The sequence below is a fragment of the Vanellus vanellus genome (genome assembly GCF_965231255.1).
Source record: "Vanellus vanellus genome assembly, chromosome: 30".
Lineage (NCBI taxonomy): Eukaryota > Metazoa > Chordata > Aves > Charadriiformes > Charadriidae > Vanellus > Vanellus vanellus.
In genome coordinates, this window is record NC_138935.1 from 1,158,001 (window position 1) to 1,172,105 (window position 14,105).

Below are 14,105 nucleotides of genomic sequence, written 5' to 3' on the forward strand. Positions count from 1 at the left end.
TAGCTTAGGCCTCGGCCTCGCGGGGAGGGGCACTGAGGTGTTGCTTAGCAACTGCTTCCCGCCATGCAACGCGCCCCGCCCCTTCCGCTTTTCCTGCGCCGGAAGTGGCGCGGCGGCGCCGGAAGTGTGGCGCCTCCTTCCGGTCGCCGTGCGTGAGGACGGTGGGAGCGCAATGCCGACGGGCGACTACGAGTGAGGGGACGGGGTGAACCCGGGGGGAGGAGGGGAGGAACCGGCGACCGGGCGTCAGGCCTGGGGACCGGGACCGTGGGGGAGAACGGCCTCGGGGGGGGAGCGGGGCTGGGGCCTGGTGGCAGCCGGCGAAGGCCGGGTGTGGGGCCTGGCGGGCCCTCGGGGGGGGCTTCGGGTGAGGTTGGGGCTGTGATGAGTGAGGAGGAGGAGGAAGAGGAGGAGGAGGAGGGGGCGGCGGCGGCGGCGGTGGTGCTGGGGCCCGGGAGCGAGAAGGGGGAGCGTCGGGGTGGCAGGGGCCTGGTTCTGAGGGGACAGCGGGGTGGCCGGAGCACAGGGTTGAGGGGACAGCGGTGTCCCTGAACGAAAGGGCAGGGGACCCGGCGGGGGACCCGGGTGGAGGGACAGCGGGTTTAAGGTTCTGCTGTCTCCACAGCTCGAAGCCCAGCTGGGCCGACCAGGTGGAAGAGGAGGGTGGAGAGGACGGTAAGTGACTCGAGCCGCAGGCCTGTTCCCTCCCCCTTTTTCTTGTTACTCCTCCTGCTGGTAACCGGAGCATTTCTCTGGAGAAAAAGATTAGCTGCTGTTCCTAAAATCAGTCCAGAGATGTGCCCACTCTTTGTTCAGGGCTCTCGGGCTCTTCTCCAAGGCTGATCCTTGCAAGCAGCATGTGCCTGACCTGGCACAGGGAGCAGGGATCCCTCTCACCATCCTTATTCCACTCATTTCAGGGGCTGAGAAAGCCCGGGGGGTTGGAGCAGCTGGGATTTCTTGATTCTTTGGCATTTTCCCGTGCTCGGGGGAGGGAGCAGCGCACCTTCTCCCTGCGGGGAGAGGCTGTGCCAGAGCGTGGGGCTCCTTCCCCCTTTACTGGGCTCGCTCCAAGCGAGGGGGTGTCTCTCCCCCTTCTCTTCCCACAGACAAATGCATCACCAGCGAGCTGCTGAAGGACATCCCCCTGCCAGGGGTGCTGGGGGGTAGCCTGAGCGCTGAGGCTGAGCTGCTGAAGGGAGGTGAGAGCTGGGCAAGAGGCTGGGGGGCTGTTTTCCTGCCACTTCCCTCACATCACACACTGTCCCACTGTCTCTCCTCCCGACAGGCCCGCTCCCTTCCCCAAAGGAACTTGTCAATGGGAACATCAAAACCATCACAGAGTATCGTGAGGAGGAGGATGGGCGTAAGGTGAAGGTGAGCAGTGCATCCTGGGCTGCCATTTTGGCTTCTTCCCACTGCTGAGCTCCCCTTTTTTCCTGCCAGAGCCCTCAGATCTGCCCTGGCACAGGGTCTGGTACCTGCCTGCGTGGCTGGGCAGCACCAGGCACCCACGGGCAGCAGGGACATCCCATTAGAGCCCTGTTTGGACTCTGCTGCTTCAGACAGCCCCAAACTTGGCGCGTGTGGGGCAAAGGCGTGTCTGCCATCCCTCCTCCTGCGTTGATGGGTTCTTTTGCACCTCTACAGATCATCCGCACCTTCCGCATCGAAACCAGGAAGGCCTCCAAGGCAGTGGCCCGTCGGAAGGTGAGTGTGTCCTGCAGGAATGGAGAAGGAGGGAAGGAAATCTGCGCTCTAGCAGGAACCATGTCATGTCCCAGCGCTCTGCTTTTGTCCTTTCCTTCTCAGTCTCCCAAAGACCCCTCAGTGGGGAGTGTTTCCCTTCCCATTGGCTGCTCCTGTTCTGTGTTCAGTGATTGCTCGGGGACGTGCCGTGTGAGTGGCCCCCCCTCTTCACCCCATTTTCTCTTCAGAACTGGAAGAAATTTGGCAACTCGGAGTTTGATGCCCCTGGACCGAATGTGGCCACCACCACCGTGAGCGACGATGTCTTCATGACCTTCATCACCAGCAAGGAGGTGGGTCGAGTGCGGTGGGAGCTCATGGGCTGGTGGGGAGCTGCCGGTGAGGCCGTGCCCGGCTGTACGGTGGATCCCACGGGACTCAGGAGTCTCCCTGTCCCCTAGGACCTGAACTGCCAGGAGGAAGAGGATCCCATGAACAAGCTGAAGGGGCAGAAGATTGTCTCGTGCCGTATCTGCAAAGGCGACCACTGGACCACCCGCTGTCCCTACAAGGACACCCTGGGGCCGATGCAGAAGGAGTTGGCCGAGCAGTTGGGGCTGTCCACAGGCGAGAAGGAGAAGCTGCCTGGAGGTATGGCACCCCTTTATCCTGAGATGGGGTGGCAAGAGGGGATCGCTGTTTGGCTGTGAGCAGCCTCTCCCCTGCCTGTCACCTTTCCTGCCCTCAGAGCCGGAGCCGGTGCAGGCTCAGCAGAGCAAGACGGGCAAGTACGTCCCCCCCAGCCTGAGAGACGGAGCCAGCCGCCGCGGGGAGTCCATGCAGCCCAACCGCAGAGGTAAGGCTGACCTCTCCTCAGCGTGGGGGCAGCCTCCCTGCTCCCTTGCGTGTGATGCCAGGCTTCCGCGGTGCTGGCTACGGCACACGGCCAGCTCTGGCCACAGTTCTACCAGTGGCCCTGACCTTTCTTGTCCTTTCCCCCCAGCTGACGACAACGCCACCATCCGTGTCACCAATCTGTCCGAGGACACGCGTGAAACTGATCTCCAGGAGCTGTTCCGGCCCTTCGGCTCCATCTCCAGGATCTATTTAGCCAAGGACAAGACCACTGGGCAGTCCAAGGTGGGCGTGGAGGGATTTTCCCCTTTAGGGGGGCTGAGGAAGAGACCCCCCTGCTTCCTCTCACCGTCTCCCTTTCCTCCCACCTCAGGGTTTCGCCTTCATCAGCTTCCACCGCCGCGAGGATGCGGCCCGGGCTATTGCCGGAGTCTCCGGATTTGGCTACGACCACCTGATCCTCAACGTGGAATGGGCCAAGTAAGTGCCGGGGGGTAGTTCAGAGGATTGGGGGGTGACACATTCTCTGTCCCTGCTGGGTGCCGGGTGGACCACACGCCGTCTCCCCTCTCCTCCCCGTGCTCTCCCTTCTCCTTACCGTGCTCTCCTCTTTCTCCACAGACCCTCCACCAACTGAATGCAGTGCTGCTGGTGCCGCACCGGCTCCAGGCGAGAGCCATCAGCGCTTCTAAATAAAGACGAACATTCTGGTATGCACCAAGGTGTCCATCTGAGCTGTGGGGAGGGTTCACCAGGCAGGGAGCAGCCCCATCCTTGTCCCCACACTGTCCCTGTCCTCACACTGAGGCTGTCCCTGACTCGTCCCCACCCCAGGCACACCGTGGGTCTGGCAGCGCCCGAGCCTGTGACGTGTGGAAGGGCACAGCGCCGCCGTTCCTCACTTTTTCAGCTCATGTCCAGCTTTTCAGCTAGGAAAGAGGGGGATCTCTGCCAAAAAAAGGTGTGACACAAGGCCGTGCTTGTAGTTTTGGCTTTAATCCAACTTCTCCCATGTTCCTGCCACCCTTTCTGGTTGGGAAACGCGTGCCCGAGGGCCACGCCGAGCGCTGCGCCAGCCACCTTGGGCCACCCCAGGGGGCTCCTAGGCTACTGGCCGCATCTCCACGTGCTCAGCCTGCTCCTCGACGGCAGTGGCAGTACCGCAGCCAGCGCGGCAGCAGCTCTGCATGCTGTCAGCCAGGGCGGCGTAGAGCAGTGGGTGCAGGCAGATGTTGAGGTTAACGAGGATCTTGCAGACCTGAGCGGTGGTGTGGATGGCTCTGGAGACGGTGCAGTCCTCCGTGTCCGGTGGCAGCAGGCGACGCCACAGGTTGAGGTTACGGAAAATATGATAGGGCAGGTAGGAAAAAGCATAAAGAGCCACTCCCGCCCCCACCAGCATTCCCACCTTCCGTTTTTCTGCCTGGCTGAGGTGAGGATTACGGAAAACGGTGCGGATAATGGCGGTGTAGCAGGAGGCGGTGAGGAGGAAGGGCAGCCCGCAGCCCAGCCCGGCCAGCAGCAGGCTGTAGGGATAAAACTCCCGCAACCGCTGCGGCACCGCACTCCCCCAACACTCAATGGTACCCTCCGCTTCTTGCAGCTCCGCAAAAAAAAGGGTGGGTGCCGATAGCGCCCCAGCCAGCACCCAAATGACAGCGCTCAGCACTTTGGCATGGTGCGGCTGCAGCCGCCCGTGGACCCGCAGCGGGTAAACGATGCCGAGGTAGCGGTTGAGGCTGATGCAGGTGACGAAGAAAATGCCGCCGTAGAGGTTGCAGTTGAAAAGGAAACGTTCCAGCTTGCACAGCACCGGTCCGTAGCGCCAGTTCTTGGGCGGGTAGTAATACGCCGCCAGAAAAGGCAGTGAGAGGGAGTAGAGCATCCCGCTGACAGCCAGGTGGAAGGAGTAGACGATGCCGCTGTGCCAGGAGTGCTCGCGGGTGACAAAACGGTAGACGGCCATGCCGTTACCCACCAGCGCTGGAGGGAATTGCACCACCAGCACAGGCCACAGTGACTCCTGGAAGTTGCTGAAGTTCCTGCAGTGACTGAGGTTCATGGCCATCTTGGGGGTTCCTCCCGGTGTCGTGTTCCCCCCCCTTTTTTTTTTTTTTCTGGTGGCTGCAGGCAGGGGTGCAGTTTAGGTTGCAGGCAGCAAAGACGCAGAGTGTGGCCACGAGGTGCAGCTGATGTGCAAACGGCTGTGCTAGGAAGTGGTGAAGGTTCGTGAGTCCTGGCCACCTCACGCCGGGACCGAGGAAGCCTTGTGGTCCCAGGCTGGGGACAGAATGTGTCTCCCTTGTCGGTCCCCCTTCCTCCTTGCCTGGATCCCAGGGTGCGGGCAGGGGTGGGTGCTGCCTGCAGCCCTGCCGCTCACCCCACTCACCTCCTCCTCCTCCGTGTCTGTGCCTTGCCTCCCTTCTCTCAGTGGCGGTCACGGGGCCACCACAGGGTCACATACTGCCCTATTTTGGGGACAGTGGGGGCGAGAAGCTGTTGGGGCGGGGGTTGCAGGCAGGGAAAGGGAGTTCCTCTTTGACGGGCAGCGCCCAGACAGAGCCTGGCAGCTGCCTTCTGCCCTGGCCACAAAGGGGAAAGGAGCCGTGTGTGTCTGCCTCCTTCCAGCTGGGGCAGGGGCTGCCTGCTCTCCCTGACCCCATCGGGGTGGCACAGAGAGGGCCACCCTGGGGGGGGGGACGACACTGTTACAGCCCTGAGGACCCCACTTTGTCATAGAACCACAGAACAGTTTGGGTTGGAGGGGACCTTGAAAATGATCCAGTGCCACCCGCTGCCCCGGGCAGGGCCACCTCCCCCCAGCCCAGGTTGCCCCAAGCCCCGTCCAACCCGGCCTTGAACCCCTCCAGGGATGGGGCAGCCACAGCTCCTCGGGGCACCCTGCGCCAGGGGCTCACCGCCCGCACGGGGAAGAATTTCTCCCCGCTGTCTCCCCTAAATCTGCCCTCTGCCGGTGCCAAACCGCCCCCCCTCGTCCCACGGCTCCCCTCCCTGACCCAGAGTCCCTCCCCAGCTCTCCCGGAGCCCCTTTAGGCACTGGAAGGGGCTCGGAGGGCTCCCCGCAGCCTTCTCTTCTCCAGGCTGACCCCCCACCTCTCCCCGCCTGCCCTCCCAGCAGAGGGGCTCCGGCCCTCCCAGCATCTCCGGGGCCCCCTCCGGCCCCGCTCCACCAGCTCCGTGTCCTTCTGCTGTGGGCACCCCCCGAGCTGGAGGCAGCACTGCGGGGGGGTCTCCCCAGAGCAGAGCAGAGCGCACCAGAGGGGCACAATCCCCCCTCGCCCTGCTGGCCACGCTGCCGGGGATGCAGCCCGGGTTGCTGGGGGCTCGCTGGGCTCCAGCACACGGTGCCGGCTCACGGCTTCTCCCCCACCAACCCCCCCCCCCGAGTCCTTCTCCCCAGGGCTGCTCTCCACCCATCCCTTCACCCCCAGCCTGGATCAATACTGGGGGTTGCCCCACCCTGGTGCAGCACCCTGCACTTGGCCCCCCCAAACCCAGCACAGCCACAGGCAGTTCCAAGCAGTGTATTGCACAGGAGCAGGAACAGGGAGGGGGCCCATTTCCTCTTCCCCCCACAGTCTCGGCGCGTGGCTGGCAGCTGGTGCCTCAGCGTTTCCCCTTCTTGGCACGTCCAGGCCGACGGAAAATCATCTTGCCCTTTGTCAGCAGCTTCCCTCCTCGCCCCTTTGGCCTCGAGTTGGCACGGCTGGAGCCCGGACCGGTCCCCTCCCGGGCTGGGCGCTCAGTTCCTCGGTGCAGCTTTCGGCCAGCTGCCCCCTGCCTGGCTCTACCACGGTGCCGCGAGTCCCTCCGTGCCGGTTCTCCCTTCCGCCGCTTCCCCGGTGCTGTGGGGTGAGGGCTGGGGGCAGCAGGATGCTCTGTCTGGTTTTGCCGTCGTCGCTTTCGTAACGGGGCAGCGCCTGAGGAGCTTCGCTTCCTCTTGTTGTGGTCAGGAAACAGATCTTGAGGGGGGATAGATAAAAAAAAAAAAAAAAGACGTTCAGAGAAAAAGCGCCGATGGGGGCGCAGTGTTGGGGCTGACGGACGTGTCAGTGCGTTTACTTTGAAATGAGATCACAGAGAGCTCAAGGTTTTTGCTTCATCAGCCACTGTCAGCGGGAGGCGGGGGCACAAGGGACTTGGTTCCCCTCCAGCCTCACCTTTGTCCGGCTCCTCGCCCACCTCCTGCCGGTAATACTCAGCATCGCTCTCCTCTGACTGCTCGGCCACATCCTGCTGCTCCGGCGCACCGGGATCCTCGGCATCGCTATCACCGTCCTGCTGCCGTTTCCTCCGGATCCCTGCCAGGCTCTTCTCCCTGCGGTGCCACCATCATGTCAACCGCTGCCGGGCCGCTGCCAGACCCCATCGCTGCCGGACACTTGCCCTTACCTGTGAGCCTCACGCTGCCGCCGTTTGCGCTCCACGTCCGCCTCCTGCTTCTGCCGCCGCTCTGCTTTCAGCTGCAGCTTCGCCTCTTTCCGCGCCAGAATCTCCTTCACCTCCGCCTCCATCTTGTGGACTTCAAGCACACAGGGAAAGGAGTGAGATGCCCCGGTCGGAGCCCCCCGTGCCGGCAGCTTACCAGAGATGGCGCTTTGTGGCACTTACTGAAGCTGTGGTAGAGCACGTTGCCCTGCGCCAGGCCCTCCTCCACCTTGATGAGCTGCAGGGTCATGCGAGGTCCGATCTGCAGGAACGGGGAGGATGCGGAGAGCCCCGGTCAGGCTCGATCGCATCCTCAGGGCGATGGCAACTGCAGCGTCACCACCATCACGGACCTCGGTGAGGCGCACGGCGCTCTGCTGTGCTTTCATGTTGCCTCGGCCAGCGTACGCCTGCGGCAGCTCCAGGACGTTGTGGGTCCCATCCTGCTCAGCTTCACTCTCCGACAGGTTTATGTCCCTGCCAAGGGACAGGAACGCGTTTGAGGATGGGCTGGAAGATGCCTCTGGGCCCTTTGTCCCCCTCGGTGCCCCCCACGCACTTCACCAGCAGCTCGCTGATGTCTTCCAGGCGGCTCATGTTGGGGAACTTCTCCTGCAGCAGCTTCTTCACAGCTTTGTTCACACCCACGGGCACAACCTTCACGCTACTGCGAGGAGGAGGAGGAAGAGGTCAGTGCTGGGCCACGGGGCACAGGGTGTTCCCCAAAATCACGGGCACGACACTCACTAATGCCTGAAATCGAGGAGCTGCGTCTCCGCGTTGTAGCTGATGAGCAAACACCTCTTGATGCTGTTGAGGTTGACCTGTGGAAGGATGAGGAGAGAGTAGAGGGAAGAGGAGAGGAGAGAGTAGAGGGAAGAGGAGAGGAGAGAGTAGAGGGAAGAGGAGAGAGAAGAGGAGAGAAGATTAGATTTCAGCTGGAAGGGACCTACAATAATCATGTAGTCCAACTGCCCGACCAATTCAGGGCCCACCAGAAGTTAAAGCATGTTGTTAAGGGCATTGTCCAAAGGCCTCTCCAACACTGCCGGGTTTGGGGCATTGACCACCTCTCAAGGAAGTCTGTTCCAGGGTTTGAGCACCCTCTCGGTAAAGAAATGCTTCCTAACGTCCAGCGTGAACTTCCCCGGCGCAGCTTTCAACCATTCCAGCACCCCCAGATCCCTTCCTGCAGAGCTGCTTCTCCCCCAGTTTATACTCATGCCCAGCATTACTCCATCCTGTGCAGAATCCGGCATTTGGACTCGTTAAGTTAAATTTCATCCCATTAATCAGAGCCCAACGATCGAATCTATCCAGATCCCTCAACAAGGTGTTGCAAGAGAGTCAACAGCACCTCCCGCTTTGGCATTCAGATCGCTGATAAATATATAGAACAGAATCGAACCCTGAGGAACACAGGAGGGGGTGGGATGGGGGGCGAGCCCCCTCCCTGCAGCGTGGGGACACCCCCTGCCACCTCGCTTACCCTGTGGACGTTGATGGAAGGGAACATGTTCTGGAACATGCTGGCCATTAGCTTGACCTGGATCTGTTGGAGACCGAAATTGCTGAGAACCAGCAGTGGGTGGTGGGTGAACTGCTGCTCGTGCATGCGGTGCCGCTTGAGGGATGAGACCACGTCCTTGATCAGCGAGTACTGCAGGAGGGGAACACACAGGAGGATGAGGAGGGAGCGAGACGCTGCCCCTCGCGCCAGCGGGGAAGGAGGGACTCCCGCAAGCACCCACCTGCATCACTTTGAATGTCAGCGTCGGGCCACCGGGCAGCCGAAAAAGCTTCTGTGTGTGGGGGGGAGAGAAATGGCGCTCAGCACCGGGGGAAACCACCAGCACCGGGACCTACTTCCCCCCAGCACAGATGCATCAGTGCGTTTACTTTGAACAGAATCACAGCGTGAACTCAGCAGGATTTTGTCATCATCTGCATCTGCAAACCTCCCCAACTGCCACCCCAAAAAGGTGCCAGCACCCCGAGGGGGAGCACAGCCGCTGCGGAGGGCCCCCCCCCAATCCCCAGGAGCCTGGAGGGGGGTGGAGGGGTAGACCCAGAGGCCGCGGGGAGGATGGTGCAACTCACAAAATTGATGCTGGAGGACGATTTGCTGAAGACCAAAAAATGCGTCACCCCCAGGGGCCCAGCCACGGCCACAAAATCCTTCAGGGAGTTGTTTTTCCGCACCTGTGGCACAAAATGGCCGAGCCCTTGAGAAATCCGCTCCCCCTGACCAAACCGTCTCCTGGCTGTGAGTGCTCTGCTTTAGCCTGGGGCCGGGGCAGGATCTGGCCACCCCCCAGGCAGAGGAGGATCGTCCCCCGAGCTCACCTTGAGGGCTCTGGCGGTGTAGGGCTCCATCACCCTCCGCACATCGGTGATCAGCTGCCGCACATTCTTGCCGACGCGGCCACGGTGGAAGACGAAGGAGTGCGGGACGGTGCCGAATTCCTGCTGGGCCTGTTGCAGCGCCGCCGCCCGCTCCTTCTTCTGGTTCTTGCTCTATGATGGGGGGGTGGACAGTGCTGGGGACCGGATGGTCCTCGATGGGGAGAGGGGGAGCACCTCCTCCCCATCCTCTCCTGCCCCCCGGGAGGGCCCAAGCCCCAGGACAGCCAGGCCCCCTGTCCCTTCTTTTTTCCCCCCAGGAAGGCCCGAGTCCTCCATCCATGGGATAACTGACCCCCCATCCCCTACTGTGCCCCCAGGATGGCCCGATACCCCCGATCCCCGCAACAGCCAGGCCCCCCAGAGGACCCGAGCCCCTGATCCCCGATATAGCTGCCCCCCCCCCCCAATCCCCCCCATTTCTTCCAGCCCCCCGGGAGGGTCCGAGCCCCTGATCCCCGGTACAGCCCCCCCCCCCCCCCTTTATTCCCCGGGAAGGCCCGAGCCCCCAAACCATGGGACAACCCATGTCTCCATCCCCTGCTGTCCCCCCGGGAGGGCGCGATCCTCCCGATCCCCGGAGTAAGCGGGCCCTTCGTCCTTTTCTTTCACCCCCGCTAAGGCCTTAGACCCTGATCCCCGGAATAGCCGGGTCCCCTATCCCCTCTAGTCCCCCCCCGCGAGGGCCCAAGCCCCGATCCCCGCTACAGCCGGGCTCCCCTCAGGAGGGCCCGATCCCCGGGGGGGGGGTGGTCCAGGCCGCTGCCGCGCTCCAGGGCCGCTCCGCCTCCCGCTCCCCCCGGCCGCGGCCCGTCTCCCTCCCCCCGTATCCCCGGCCGAGCCGCGGCTCTTTCCCGACCGCCCCGCCGTGTCCCGGCCCGTACTTTGCTCGGCCGCCCCATTTCGCCGCCGCCGCCGCCACCATGTGGCCACGGCCACTTCCGGCGCGCACCCCCCGCCCACTCCGGGTACTTCCTGTACGTCACTTCCGGCTGGTCCCTGCCCGCCGCGCCCCGCGCCGCTGCCCTGCGTTCCGCCCGCCGTTGCCATGGTTACGCGGCCTGTTCCCCACCCCGGCCCGGTCCCGCAGCACTGCGGGGACCCCTCCCCGGCTCAGACCGGCCCGGTCCGGCCTTCCTGCTCCCGCCATGGCGGGGGGTGAGGCCTGAGGGGCCGGGGCCGTCTCACTCGCCCGGCCCGGCCCGGCCCGGCCCGACCCAACCCAGCGAACCCCCCCGGGCCCGCCGTCCTGTCTCGCCGCCGGCGCGAAGGTCAGTGAGAGTGGGCGGCTGTAGGGGGGCGAAGTCACAGACTTTACTGGAGACCCCCAGAACCCCCTCTCCCTGCTCTCATCAACACCCCCAGAGACCTCCTCCGGGCTCCCCTTGTCTGCCAGAGCTCCTCTCTGGGCTCCCTCTGTTCTCCAGAGCCCGCCCAGCTCCCCCAGAGCCTCTCTTTGGGCTTCCCCTGTCCCCCAGAGCCGCCCTTCAACATCCCCAGGTGCTCCAGAGCCACTCTCTCAGCTCCCCAGGTCCCCCTGAGACCCCCTCAGGTCCCCCAGAGCCTCCCTCCAATACCCCCAGGTCCTCCAGAGCCACTCTCTGGGTTCCCCAGGTCCCCAGAGAGCCTCCAGGTCCCCTAGAGCCACCCTTCAGGCTCCCCACGTTCCCCCAGAGGGCCCCAGGTCCCCCCAAGTCCCTCTCTGGGCTCCCTAGGTCCCCTAGAAACCCCCCTGGTCCCCAGATCCCCCTCCCGCAGGCTCCCCAATACCCCCAAAGCCCCCATGGACTCCCCAGGTCCCTCAGAACCCACCCCCCCAACACCTCCAGGTCCTCCTGCTCCAGGCTCTCCAGTCCCCTAGACACCCCCCCAGGCTCCCTAACACCCCCAGGTCCCCCAGAACATCCCCCCAGGCTCCCCACCCCTCCAGATTCCCCAAAGCCCCTCAGGCTCCCCAACCCTTAAGGTTCCCCAAAGTCCCCAAGGCTCCCCCTACCCCAGCTCCTCACCCCACAGCTTCCCCCAACTCCCCCTCCAGGCTCCCTCGAGGCTCCCTTCCCCCCTCCTCCCTATCCAACGGAAGTCTCAGCCCCACTGGGACCTCATCCTGCTGGGTGAGCCCTCCCCTCTCTGGCTCTGATGCCCCAGGGGACGTGTTCAGCTGCCAGTGCCGTCCGTGTGTTCTGCTGTGGGTGATACTGGGGGGGCGCAGGGTTGCAACCGTAGCCCTGCTCCCCTCCATGGAGGGACTGAGCCCCCCTCCCTGCAGTGCCCCCCTCAGAGCGGGGTGACCCTGCGTCGGAAGCAGCCGCAGGTGAGGCACCGCAGGGCAGCCATGCTGAGGTGAAAGAGGGTGCCGTAGTTAAAGAGCAGACGGTAGTAGGTCCTCACGGACAGATCCCCCGAGGGATCTGCGTACTTGAGGGCCACCAACGGCGTGTAGAGACTGTTGGTTTGCGTGCGGAAAGCTGGACGCCTGGCTCCGATCACGTTCACGATCGCCTGCGAGCGGAGATGGGGGCGTTGCTCAGGGCCGGTGTGGGGCCAGGAACAGCTCCCCAGAAGCCAACTCCTCCCAGCCCCACACCTCGGCCACGGTGGCGGGGCTCTGCCCCAGTGTGGCGAAGATTTCGTGGGAAGCCGGCAAGTACACGTCCTTGAAATACCGCACGGTAGCCGGGTCAGTGCCGGGGAACTCAGAGCGTGAAACTTCCTCCATCAGCTTCAGCTCGAAATCCGTGTTCACGGGGCCCGGCTCCACCATGGAGACGCTGTGGGGCCGGGGCGGGTGCTCGGGGTGGGAGTCCAGAGCCACCCTTGGGCCCTCGAGGGTCCCCCCCGTACCCCCCTCACACTCACAAGACGTTGAACTGCAGCAGCTGCACAGCCAGGCTCTCGCAAAATCCCTCCACGGCGAACTTGGAGGCTGCGTAGACGTCGTTGAAGACGATCCCTGCAGGCAGAGAGGGGCTGAACTCAGTGAGACTCTCTTGGAGCAAGACCCCCCCCCTCACAGCGGGACCCTCCCAGCTCACCCTGCAGCCCCATGACACTGCTGATGACCACGATGTGACCGCTCTGCCGCCGCTTCATGTCAGGGAGGACGGCCTTGATCATCCTCACGGCCCCAAAGAAGTTGGTCTCGAAGATGCGCTTCATCTCCTCCATGCTGATACTCTCCACCGGACCGACGTGCCCCACACCGGCATTATTCACTGCGGCACAACGAGGGGGCCTCAGAGACACCCTGCGGCCGCCCCGTGTGGCCCCCAAACCCACCACCCCGCTCACCCAGCACGTCCACCCGTCCCCCGGGGATGCTCTTCATGCACTCTGCCACCGAACTATCGCTGCAGACGTCCAGGCGTTGGATGCTCAAAGTCTTTCCCAGCGCCGGTCCTGCTGCCTCCTCCAATTTCTCCTTCTTCCGTAGGTCCCGCATGGTGGCGATGACTGTAGGGACCCCCAGCACCCGTCAGGGGCGCCCCAGATGCCAGCCGGGGTCGAAGGGTCAAGCCAGGACAACAGTCCCTAAGCTGCTTTGGTAACACGGCCTTTAATCCCCTCCCCGGGACTAATCCCCAGCCCTGGTGTGGGGTCGGTGGTGGGGCAGCAGAGCTGTGGGGACACAGGCGTGTGTGTGTATGACAGTGAGCAGCACAGGGATAAGAGATGGCCTGCGGGGGCTACACGAGCTCGTCTGTGTGTGTGTCTGTCCACACGGGTGGGAGCGTGCTGCCGGCCCCGGTTACATGCACGTGCGCCCGCAGCCATGTGCTGCTCATGTCATCGGTGTCCCCGTGGGGCTGCCCCATGTCCCCAGCTCCGCTCCGCCTGGTGGGGGGCACAGGGATGCCTCGGTGCACTCGGGAGGGGGGTCTGCAAGCTTGGGACCACAGGACTTCAAGTCCTGGTGGCTGTGAGGAGAAAAACGCTCTGGGCTGGATGGATTGGGGGAGCGCATAGCGGTGGGACCCCAAACCTGGCACCCCCCCCCCCCATCCCGCTGCCCCATCCCGGGGGGTTCCCATCCCCTCCTTGAGTGGAGCAGACGTGGGGCCGTGGGTCCCCTCCTGGGACAGCGTGGAAGGGTCCCCCTCCCCGCTCCTCACCCTGGAAGCGCTGCTGGGGGTCCTGCGCCAACCTCACGGCGACGGCGAGGCCGATGCCGGAGGAGCAGCCGGTGACGAGGACGGTGCGGGTTGCAGGGGTGGCCATGGCTCCGCTGCCCTCAGGTCCAAAGGCTCTTATGAGATCAGGACCCGGTGTCACGTGGGAGCAGGATCAACCTCCCCGGGGGACAGCCCTGGGGAGGACACAAAGGTCCTCAGTGCCACAGCCCCTTCCTGTGCCCACCAGCATGGGCCACAGCAGCCCTTGGGGACACCCCCCCCCGATGGGACGTGGGATGGGGACAGGCGATGGCATTTGTGGCCGGCAGCCCTATAGCCGGTTGCCCACCCTGGGCCCGTGAGGGACCTGTTATGGGGATCCGTGGAGGAGCTGGGACAGGGTGGCTGTGGGTTGGGGAGGGGGCTGCGTTGTCCCCAAGAGCCCCCAGGTGGGGCAGTGGCTCGGTTTGGGGGGCCGGGGGCATCCGCGGGGGCTTGTTACTGCAGAGACGATGGTAAATATTTGCTGGGAAATAGAAAACCCAGGGGGGAGCGGAGCCATGACTCAGGCGATGAGGCAATGGGGTGACTCCGGCC

At 63.9% G+C, this 14,105-nt stretch overlaps 4 protein-coding genes across 5 annotated transcripts; 1 reads left to right on the forward strand and 3 right to left on the reverse strand.

Annotated features, from left to right (window-relative positions):
• Positions 1-130: 130 nt before the first annotated feature.
• Positions 131-3,261, forward strand: EIF3G (eukaryotic translation initiation factor 3 subunit G; the record flags this gene model as incomplete). 2 transcript variants are annotated; one of them, XM_082496666.1, is made up of 11 exons in its annotated part: positions 131-192; positions 626-675; positions 1,110-1,202; positions 1,289-1,377; positions 1,651-1,710; positions 1,938-2,042; positions 2,151-2,340; positions 2,438-2,545; positions 2,693-2,829; positions 2,918-3,024; positions 3,166-3,261. In XM_082496666.1, exons 1-11 carry the CDS (start codon positions 173-175, stop codon positions 3,179-3,181), a joined length of 975 nt encoding a protein of 324 aa, XP_082352792.1. In that variant the 5' UTR covers positions 131-172. The 2 variants fall into 2 exon arrangements, with proteins under 2 accessions (XP_082352792.1, XP_082352793.1); XM_082496667.1 differs by lacking the exon at positions 3,166-3,261 and having other exon boundaries at positions 2,918-3,028.
• A 341-nt stretch (positions 3,262-3,602) lies between these two features.
• Positions 3,603-4,612, reverse strand: P2RY11 (purinergic receptor P2Y11; the record flags this gene model as incomplete). The annotated part of the gene is made up of 1 exon (XM_082496718.1): positions 3,603-4,612. The coding sequence occupies one exon, from the start codon at positions 4,610-4,612 to the stop codon at positions 3,647-3,649; it is 966 nt and encodes a 321-aa protein (XP_082352844.1). The 3' UTR covers positions 3,603-3,646.
• A 1,462-nt stretch (positions 4,613-6,074) lies between these two features.
• On the reverse strand, positions 6,075-10,350 carry LOC309682544 (suppressor of SWI4 1 homolog). The gene is made up of 12 exons (XM_082496654.1): positions 10,281-10,350; positions 9,340-9,510; positions 9,094-9,195; positions 8,745-8,795; positions 8,483-8,653; positions 7,741-7,817; positions 7,553-7,660; positions 7,347-7,470; positions 7,177-7,255; positions 6,958-7,087; positions 6,726-6,883; positions 6,075-6,527 (listed from the first exon to the last, which is right to left on the reverse strand). The coding sequence occupies exons 1-12, from the start codon at positions 10,296-10,298 to the stop codon at positions 6,172-6,174; spliced, it is 1,545 nt and encodes a 514-aa protein (XP_082352780.1). The 5' UTR covers positions 10,299-10,350; the 3' UTR covers positions 6,075-6,171.
• A 1,228-nt stretch (positions 10,351-11,578) lies between these two features.
• Positions 11,579-13,614, reverse strand: RDH8 (retinol dehydrogenase 8; the record flags this gene model as incomplete). The annotated part of the gene is made up of 6 exons (XM_082496668.1): positions 11,579-11,898; positions 11,984-12,167; positions 12,256-12,349; positions 12,432-12,611; positions 12,688-12,849; positions 13,509-13,614. 6 exons carry the CDS (start codon positions 13,612-13,614, stop codon positions 11,674-11,676), a joined length of 951 nt encoding a protein of 316 aa, XP_082352794.1. The 3' UTR covers positions 11,579-11,673.
• Between the last annotated feature and the right edge of the window lie 491 nt (positions 13,615-14,105).

Excerpts from the sequence above, each read along its gene's own strand:
- LOC309682544 (XM_082496654.1), bottom strand. Across the intron at positions 8,796-9,093 it reads CGTCCTCCAGCATCAATTTT|AAGCTTTTTCGGCTGCCCGG; the intron begins GTGAGTTGCACC and ends CCCCACACACAG. Across the intron at positions 7,471-7,552 it reads ATCAGCGAGCTGCTGGTGAA|GGACATAAACCTGTCGGAGA; the intron begins GTGCGTGGGGGG and ends GTCCCTTGGCAG.